The sequence below is a fragment of the Acanthaster planci genome, linkage group LG21, assembly GCF_054643075.1.
Source record: "Acanthaster planci isolate LZ-2023a linkage group LG21, COTS_SCS, whole genome shotgun sequence".
Classification (NCBI taxonomy): Eukaryota; Metazoa; Echinodermata; class Asteroidea; order Valvatida; family Acanthasteridae; genus Acanthaster; species Acanthaster planci.
This window is the reverse complement of record NC_141797.1, coordinates 3,324,439-3,334,940: the sequence shown is the minus strand read 5'-3', so window position 1 is coordinate 3,334,940 and position 10,502 is coordinate 3,324,439. Positions and strand designations below refer to the sequence as shown.

The 10,502-nt window shown below is 43.9% G+C and overlaps 1 protein-coding gene across 3 annotated transcripts in view; it reads left to right on the top strand.

Annotated features, from left to right (window-relative positions):
- The window catches only part of LOC110981618 (uncharacterized), a 64,013-nt gene continuing 53,511 nt past the window's right edge, over positions 1-10,502 (top strand). Inside the window, exon 1 of one of the 3 annotated variants that reach the window (XM_087130973.1) lies at positions 1-929. In XM_087130973.1, coding sequence (XP_086987099.1) covers positions 866-929 — 64 coding nt within the window. In that variant the 5' untranslated portion in view covers positions 1-865. The remainder of the gene's footprint in view (positions 930-10,502) is intronic. The other 2 variants (XM_087130971.1, XM_087130972.1) reach the window with 2 other exon arrangements.

Here is a 10,502-nt window from a genome sequence, read left to right as displayed (position 1 = left end):
CCGTCTCATACCTTGCTGCATACGTGTGCACATACATTCAGAAGGCAGCAAGTAACCCACAGTGCTTTACGTGTCAATGGCTACTGAGTTCTTGTTCACAAAGTTCCATTAGGTACATTGACGTCTGTTAACCCTTTCAAGTGTTTTGGCGACAGGGACGAGTGGACGTGATGAGAATAGGAAATTGTCAGATTAACAGCACCATCTGTTATTGCTAGACATAGTTGAACCCTGTTCTTCAGGGCACCGCTTGAAAAATGCGTGTTTACACAGACTTCTGCATTTATTTTCTCTCACAGGACCCTCGGTTGTAATGTTTTTTTTTGGAGTCAGGATCCCGAAAGCGATTCTATGTATATAGGTTTCCAATCGAAACCTTATTCTACACACTTGCTGCTAGAACTCACCATCACCAAAAGGTTTGTTGATAGAAAGGAAATGAAACCGCAAATGTTTTTGTAAATACACAAACACATCAAGGCCACTGCAACGACAGATGAGCTGAGCTGATAGGGACTAATTCTACTGGTGTATGTCATTATTCCCACGAGGATTACTATGGGTAGAAAAGTCTGTCAAACTCCCCAGTTTTTCCGGGTTCAAATATAAACTTTCTATAAGCAAAGTGCACTCACATGACACATGCATGTAGTTCAGGTCATGCGTGGTTTTTTTATTTAGTTTGCTGATGGATTCAGGAAGGCAAGGTTGCCAAAGGCCAGCAATAAACCTGAGCTGTTCCATAATCCACGTATTTTAAACCTTATAAAGCTACACAGCCATCGAATGCTTGTATGTTTATTCTCAATTTTTACGGATCTATACCAATTAAACTGATTTATCAACGTTAGTTAAACGTGTAGCCATGGTGCCTAGGGATCATCTGCGCTTGTCAGTGGTCCTCCTTGTCGTCTTCATTTTGCACGAAGGTAAGATGGATTAAGAGTTATTCATAAAACCCCAGACAGTTTCCCTTTTAAACAACGTGCAACTTAACTGTGTATTAATTAATATCATGTGATAATGCCCACTGCGTAAATCACGTTCCAGCACCTGGGTACGAGCATTGACCTCCATTATAAAGGCTGCATAGGACACGGTGCCATCTTGTGCATGCACGCGTTTCATTGGAGAGGGTTTGAAAGTTTGAATTGCAGCTTTCACACCAAACTGGCGCGCGCACGTAACATATGCTGCGCACGGGGAGATAGTCTGGCTGAAGAATTTGTTGCTCCAATTTCTGTTTTTTTTTTACGGAAAGCTGATGAAAATCTGTTCGGAGTTGCGAATGAAGCCATCATGTGCCATCATGCAATTCCTACTGTGGATGAACTTTTGCAAAGCACGAACGTCTCTAAGGCTTTCAGCAAGCTCGACCTCAAATGGGGTTAGGCCTACCATAAGTTAGAACTCGCCCCGGAGTCGCGAGGGATCACAACGTACAAAAGACTTCTGTTCGGAGTAAGTTCCTGACGGCATAATTATACATGACCCTGGCCCAAATACCCATGGCAGCAGAGTGCTCGAGTTTTGCGCTGATTGGAGGAGTTATAGGTCTTACGCTGAATGCCGAGAAGTGCCAATTCAACATGAGCTGGCTAGTATTCATGGGGATCCTGTCGTCGGAGAAGGGCATAGAGGGATCCCAATACGACGCTTTTAGCGTCGATCTGCGCACTTCCGCGTTTGAAAACGAGGCTGAATGTGTCAGCTTCAATTCTTAATACGATCAGACGATTGAAAGTAAGGAGTTAAGACACCAAATACATAAAGGTATGTTAAATTCAGACTTTTCAGGCTGCAAATTTTTGAGGAAGAGTCTTTCAGGATGACTCGACACGTAAAATCAAAAGAAGAAAATAACGACAATTGACCGTGAACAAACGTACCTACGATGGTCGTGTATCTTGTGCAGTGGGCGTGGTTTAACCTGGAGTGGCATCACACTTACGAACCAGATACTCCATGTACTGTGTGGACTCCGCGGGCGGGTGCGCAGAAATTCAACACAGAGAGCCTCGGTTTCGATGTAGATGTGCGCAGACAGCGCTAATGTGAAATCCCTCTATTGGTCCCACGCAAGAGCGTGACAGAGCTGTATCTGAATTTAGAGAGCCCGAGAAGGTTTCAGAGGTTCGGAATTTTCTAGGCTTAGTTTGGTTCAGTAGCAGATTCATACCAAACTTCGCTTCCCTGTCCGACCCAAAAAGGCATTCCGTTTCAATTTGGGCCATACAGCAAGCAGCCTTCAACGCGCTCGAGGAAAGCCTAGCGGATGCAACCACACTCGCGTACTATGATAAACAGCACCGACGAAGGTCATAGGTGACGGGAGCCCAGTCGGCCTGGGTGCAGTTTTAGTTCAGGAGTAGCGTGACGGTTTAGTCCCAATCTGCCACGCAAACCGCAGCCTGACCGACCGCGACAGAAGATATTTGCAAACAGAAAAAGAAGCGCTTTCGTTGGTTTGGGCCTGTGAAAGGTTCCATGCCTAAATCTACAGCAGTGACTTGGAGCTTCTGACAGACCACATGCCACTTGAGGCCATATAGACCCCGTTTCAAACCACGTGCCCGAATTAAACGCTGGGTACTATTCTTACAACTGTAGAACTACAAAGTTGTCTATTTCCTCGGACGCGAGAATATTGCTGATGCCTTGTCACGCCTCTCAAGTAGCAAGGGAAAAGTTGCACATGCCCATAGTGCAGATGACTATGTTCGTTTCGTGGCCATATCTGCGACGCCACGTGCCATGACTACGAGGCGAGTCGAAGTCGTGTCCGCCGGCCACGGAAAGCTTGCTAACGTGAGAGAGGCAATTCGCACTCGTAAGGTCGAAAAATGTAAGGAGTACGCTCCGGTCGCAGGAGAGCTATGTATTATAGGACAGCTTATTCTGCGTGGAACATGCATCGTCCTACTGCAGGCAACAGGCACTAGCGTATGGTGTACTATTTACGACAAACATTTCTCTCTCTCTTGCATCCCTCCAGGCGACGCAACCAGACGGCGCGACGGCTCCCTTGCGTCGTGCCATCGGGTCAAACCGTCGCCTTCTTGCTATTTCGTTTGTACACACACGGCGCGTCGCGTCGTGCGTCGCGTCGTGCTGTCTCAGGTCCTTTTCATGTTGCATTTTTTCCCACCTTAACGTCGCCCCTTCCGTCGCCCGCCGCGTCATACCGTCGTGCGTCGCGTTGTACGTCGTATCGCGTCGCGTCGCCTGGAGCACGACGCGACACGTCGTGTGCTGTTGCCCTTTGTTTCTTGGTGTTTATAGAGGGCGCCTTCACTGTTTCTTTCATTTCCGCCCCCCGTACTTGCATAGTAGGTACAGTCCACTAATTTAAGCCCCATTGAAAACAGTGTTAAATCGGCACTGTTCAGGGCAAATAACATGAATACCAACATCTTTCAGATTGCTGAAACACAAATATAATTATTGTTTGGTCCCTAAACTTTCGATTTCTTTTCAATTTAGTTTGGGTTAACCAATTACATTTTAAATTATTCCCACAAAACAAAATCACCCCCCAAAAGTGATTTTTCTGAAGTCTGATTGCAGCCATTTTTCATGTGGCAACCCTCAACCTTCTTGGGCACTTAGGACCATTTTTCAGTTGTAGTTTAACCCATTCTGCTCTCATAGGATAGCTCAAAGACCCAGGCAGTTGATCCTGGCAACGATTTACACAATCTTACCATTTCGGGGGCCAAACAATCTCCTTTTTTCAGAAAAACGCTGGACTGCTACTTTTAATGCTAATGAGTTGAGCAGAAATTCTTACTTGAATAGAGGAATGCATGCTCCCAGTACATGGTATTCGCTTTTTGTACACTGCCACCATAAGCATGCAGAGCCTTGAACTGACAGCTTTTGAAATATTCTCCAATCGTATAGGATAGATGGTAGAAGAACTAACGCAGCATCATGCCCAAAATTACTTACCAACATACAAGGAAAAAGCTGCCAGATCGAGGCTCTACATGCCTATGGCGCTAGGGTACAAAGAGCGAATAGGTAGCAGGTCTTGTTTCTGTTATTGTACTGTTGCACACCCACAAATCTTGGAATTCTAGCGCCCCCTAGTTTTACTCGTTCTCAGTCCTTGCATTTCTCAGGGTCTCTTATTTAGCTCAGCTATGCATTATGGACATGTAGCAGAGACGCTAATTTTGTATTAAGTTATTCATGCTGTACTGGCGTGATGGCGTGATCCTTCACTCCTTTATCCTTGTGTTTTCTCTGCTCAGTTTTGGCATGTCGAAATTCCCCTCCATGTGGCTGCGTGGTTGGGCGTGGTAAGGTTCCCTGAAATGCTAATGTTCAGAAACCTCAGACTTTGTAACTGTCAATCATTCGCCACAGATGACAGGGTAAGCACTTTCACGCACCTGGCTCTTCACTTTGTACACGTGACTTCTTATTGTGTATTTTACCTTTTTACACACGACACTTTGATTCTTGAACACGACTCTAGCAGGAAGTCATGTGACCCTTTGAGATGGAAGATTTTCATTGGTTGAGCTGTTCAGCGACGCTCATATTGTATTAATTCCTAAGCCTCTGGAATCCTATAAATAGGGCAGATTTTCCCTATCTCGTCGGTCAGGTGCGGCGGACCAAACCTTAGTTGCGAGAGCGGTACGAATTAGCCCAGGGTGCTAGTGAGAGTCGTAGCGGCCCGTGACCGCTACGTCCGAACCGGTTGCCGGGCGAGACACCCCCGTGTCCCTCGCCAGCCTTGTCCCGCTAACTAGCCCAGTCCTCCTCGTCTCTACGCTGAGCCAATGGTACACAGTGCAGAGATCTTATCATTGCGCTCAACACATTGCGGTCTGAGCGGCAGTGCGGTCAGTACATCCCGGCGCTGGCCCCGTCCAGCCATTGCTAGTCACCGTGGTGGTCCGGGACAGCTCCCACCACGGCCCGGCCCGATGAATGTAGCCTAGTTGTGCGATGCTACACACGCGTACCGTAACCCACTCCGTCTGACTTCCATTTCCTATGGTCCTACCAAACCGTAGTTTGGTTACACTCGTATACAACTTCGCCTTTCTGTAACTTTGCCTTTTGTGTGTTGTATTATGTCAAGCTACACCTTCTTCAAATCCACATTGAACTTTGATGAAGAGAAGTGAGAGCAATAAACCAACCATACAGTTTGACTGTCACCCAAAGCCCTTGTTTCACGTCCACCTTTTAATAAATTGTTGACCCTAAATATCACATCCCGTAGACACTAATAAAGCCCATGCTACCATCGACTTGATATTTAGGGAACGCAACAGTACTTTTTAATGGCTACTTTCAAACTTTGTGTTTTCGTTAAGAGTGACTTGTTGAAGAAAAGGTTTGTTTTTTTTTTAATCAAATATAATTAGAAAGAGCGTCACGACCAACCATTAGCCTTGTCTCCAGGAAATAAATAACATGAGCCACAACGTCGTGTTAACTTTTCCTGCTCTAATTTTGATCTTCCTAATAATTATGTAATAGAATTAATTTTGTTCCCCCCACTTTCGGAAATCCTAGCTCCCCCAGAATTAGGTCATACAATTTGTATGGGTTGCTTGACAGTGCGTGTGGGCAGTTGGTAGCAGAATTTGCAACCAGCCACAAGAGTCCTTTAGAAGGAGCTGATAACCTCCCTAGCTAACGACCTTCCACTTCACTTGGCCACTGAACAGAGACTGTTCTGTTGTCTCTCTGTGATTTCTCCTTCCATTGAACTTGCCATACTTACAAATTCGTCCCTGTCCTGTTCTAGGCAAAACATTACCAGTGTAAGCCTATTGAACCACACATGCATACGTTGCTGGACAGTGGGTGGCCTGGACCAGAGCCACATGAATTCCGTTCCGAAGCCTGATTTAGTCGAGGGGAAGGAAAGACTGTGCACTTGAACCCTAAACATGATATAACCCAACACATCTTCGCCATCCATTCAAGTTCTTTTTACTGCAAGCCTTTCCATTGCAAACTCTACAGCTACTTGCCAAATCAAGACAAACCAAGTCGCCCCCAACTTCAGCAATAGATCATCTTCAAGCTAGGCCCTTTATTTTTTTCATTGCTAATTCATAATGTTTTCTGTTAAATAGAATCCCTGGTTGTTTTCTCATTATTAAAAAGATGCTTTCTCTAACGTGAGGGTATTTGTATTTTCGTAAACCGTGCGAAAACTTTTCACTATATTAGCCGGAAACGAATTAATTCTCACTGGTCAGCTGATAATAAAAGGCGTAAACTAGTAAAGAAATAAATAATGTAAGCAGGTGTCATGATTCTCGTATTATGCCCGCTACAATATTTCTAAATCCATTCTAAGATACAATACATCAATCATTATAACGTGCTTGCTAATGTAAGATGCGGATCAGAGGAGAAATTATACATGTGTGGCCAAACAGAGTTGAAAAAAAAAAGACACGGCCACAATGATAATAGCGATAATGTTTAATTCAGAAACACGGACTAATATCATTGAAAGTGTGGTGCTGATGAAGGTAACGAGGAAGACTGGCCTGAAGGAAGACTACGACGGAATATTCTGAGGGTATTATAGAGTAGGCTCGGTGGTAACTTCCTAAATCCGTGGTCAAACTTGGTGTCATACAATTGCAGACAAATTGTCTGGGAATTGGGAGTACTACTTTAAATGAATTAATAATTAGTACTAGATCTGTTTCCCACAGATCCACTCGCCAGTCCCAAGATGCAACGAGGTTATACTGTCCAAAAGCTAAGTTGTCTTTGTATGGTGACAGAGCGTTCTCAGTTGTTGCCCCACGAGAGTGGAACAAGCTGAATAGAACCCTTAGGGAAGCTGAGTCTGCCAGTGAATTTAAATCCGGATTAAAGACTCATCTTTTTAAGCAAGCGTTTTTTTTAATCTAATTTGTCCAAATTCCCTTTTTGAGGTAGGCATATTTTACAGATCTTTGGATCATTTTAATACTTTTTAATTGTTAGTTTTTATTGTTTACAATAATTTGTTTCACTATTTTTATTGTTTTTAGTGTAATTGTATTGTAGTTTTAACCAGTGTCTTAACTTTTTGGAAAGCCCCCTGGAGCACGATTTTATCATGGACGGGCGCTATATAAATACTAACTTATTATTATTATTATTACTTAGAAATTACCGGGATGGACCACGGAGAAATACCGGTATCTATCAGATTACAAATCTACCACAAATGGGAACTGCATCGACGGTATTAAAAAGAAATCATTGGCTGGGTTTAAAGAGTGACGAATTCTGGGCTGCCACTTATTATGAGAGAGAATTTCCTACATATGCCGATTTTCGTTTTGCTCTTTTTTTCTTAATAAAATATGACAGAAATTAATCCTAATCGAAGAATGGATGAAACCAAAACAAGAACAAATCAACACCAAAGAGTAAATAGCATGTACTTTGCAAGCACGGGGGACGGAAAAATGAAAAAAACCAAAACAAAACAAAACCAAAAACAAACAGTAAAAGCGCCCTCTATAAACACCATGAAAAAAACGAGCGACAGCACACGTCGCATCGTACGTCGTGTCGTGCGTCACGTCGCGCTGCAGGCGACGCGATGCACGACACGACGTACGATGCGACGAACGACAGCACGACGTGGCGGGCGACGGAAGGGGCGACGTTTAGGCGGGAAAAAATGTAACATGGAAGGGACCTGAGACAGCACGACACGACAAGCGCAGGCCCGACACGACGCACGACGCGACGCGTCGTGTGTGTACAAACGTAATGGCAAGAAAGCGACGGTGCGACCCGACAGCACGACGCAAGGGAGCCGTCGTGCCGTCACGTCGTCTGGTTGCGTCGCCTGGATGGAGGATAAAGAGAGAGAGGGAAATGTTTGTCGTAAATAGTACACCATATTAGCGCTTGCTCTCGAAGGGCAACCTTTCATTGTCGGCACCAAACAAAATATCTTCACTAAAGTCTGGTGGCCGGCAATGGAAAAAGCAGCGGAAAAGCTCTGCAAGTTGTGTCACGGATGCCAAAATTGCATCGTGACCTGATCCCCCTGAACCAGTAGGACCGACCCCACTCCCGGGTGGTCCTTGGCAAGATCTAGCAACTGACTTACTTGGGCCACTTCCGTCAGGGCATTCCATAGTAGTGTTGGTCGATTATTACATCCGGTATTATGAATATCATCTATTGAGCTCCACCACCACAGACAAAATCATTGACTCCCTCGAAGAGGTATTCAGCCGCCACGGCCTACCACTAACCCTTGAGTCGGATAACGGTCCGCAATTTTGCTAACAAGAGTTTCGTGACTTTTGTGAGGAGAACGAAATAACCCATGTAAAAGTAACGGCCAAGTGGGCTCAAGCAATCGGTGAGGTGGAACGACAAAATGACTCAACCATGAAACAAATCCGCATTGCGCAAGATTCATGTCAGGATTGGAGAAAAGAACTGCGCAAATACGTCGCAAAATACCGAACACCCTACCACCAAAATAACTCCTGCTGAGCTGTTGTTCAACCGGGAAATCCGCGGCAAACTACCAACTTTTTAGGCAGATGATCACGCCGACTTGGAGGTTCGCGACCATGATGCTGAAAGCAAAGGGAAAACCAAACTGTATGCGGACATTCGCCGAAATGCAAAATACTCTGATGTGCAGATGAGCGATCAAGTCCTCGTGAGGCAGGAGACCAACAAACTTTCTACTCCCTTCACTCCCGAACCATTCACTGTCGTAAGTAGAAACCAGGAAGAATGTGATTGTTGCATCCCCAGAGGGAGTCCAGTATTCACAAAACACCAGCCGTGTTCGGAAATTCATGCAGAGTGAAAACTACACAGGCACAAATACTGCCAGTGAGCCTCCCATAGCGGACAGCGGTGGGGACACCGTGGACTAGGCAACAATTCCCCCAGAGATTGTAACTGATACTGCACCCGCTGTGACCCCACCAGTTGCTACGGAGCTGCCCAGTCCACATGTGGGCAGATCCAAGAGACAGTGTGGCATGCATCCGAAGTATAAGGACTATATCTTAAACTGAAGAGACTTCATGTAAGATTGGTTTGTTTTAAAGCTTGCATGTAGCACGCTTTTGTTTTGTTAAGAAACGCTCTTGTAGCATATTTGTGTTTTGAACGAGACTTGTTTTTAAAGAAGTGTTCCCTAAAACAAAACAAAAGGCAGTTGTCGCCTCAAACACGAATCCATTCATTAGAGTTTAGATTTTGACCATGATGCTTAATAAAGGAAAACCTTTTAAATTTGTCCATAGTAAACTTCAAACCCGCTACAATAGAAGCCCATGGAGGTCAGACAAACGCACGCTCGTCATATCAGGGTTTGCAAACTCTCCTAAAATTTGACATTTCTTATTGGATTTAAAAGTTGAAATTTATGCTTACAAGTTAATGTTGTGATTATTAGGTTACAAAGATTGTTATAGTTAATCATTTGCCTGTCACTCGTTATCTAAGGAAGCCAAAGTTTTTTATTGCAAATGGAGGGATGTCATGTCTATACATGTACGTCACAGATGGCCAGTCTATTAGCGCATGTCAAAGGTCAACTCGTGTGAGTGTTTCGATGTGCGGAGCCATGTTGAATAAAGGCATGTTAATACGAAGTTGTGAGCCAAGCTAAGTTGGAGCTGTTGTGATATTACTTCCATCTAAAAATTGTTGAAATAATGACGCCCTCAAAGAATATAACACAACTTTTCATTTATGCAGTCCTTGTGTTCAGTGTCGGCCCATTCCCCAAGCTGTATGCTTTAAACTACAGTATACCAGAAGATGTCTGCTTTGTGCTCTAAAGGTTTTCCTGATCACGCTCTGTAAGCCATTATGCTCTGGGATTCTCTTGTTTAAGGAGCTGTCTGTGCTAAGAATGTTCTTAGACTCATTTCTTGTGTGAGTTCTTACAGACACACGTTCTTAGCAAGTACCCTACCCTGTTCTTCTTTACCCGTATTAGGGGTGCATGTATTTTGAAAAAACAAATAAAACCGGTTAAAGTAGTCTTTGCTTTTCCAGGAATTTGAGAACGCAGTTGCATTGATTTTTTTATGAGCTTGAAGACACACGCAGATTTTCCTCCAAAATGTTTGGTTAAACTCAATGATATTGCCTTCAAGCAAGAAGACGTACGACAGGCACACTTCAACGGATATGTTGGTGCGATGCACTGAGTTCGTGCACGTTGTGCACATTTTTATGCAGCAACAGAATGGTGACAGCATTGTTTCTATTAAATTGGAGACTTTCAAGTCAGGAAAATATTGCAATCAATTCGAGACAAAATTGAAACAAAATAATTGTTGACTGCTTTAATATGAGACATGATGCTTTAACACCCAAAAGACTCATCTGAGCGTCCTCCAACTTAATATGTACATGTATATAGCCATATTAACCATCCAATACGCTTAACATTTATAATTATACTTACTTTATACTTTTTTTATATTATATAATTGCGAACAGATTCACGTTATCCAAAATTATAT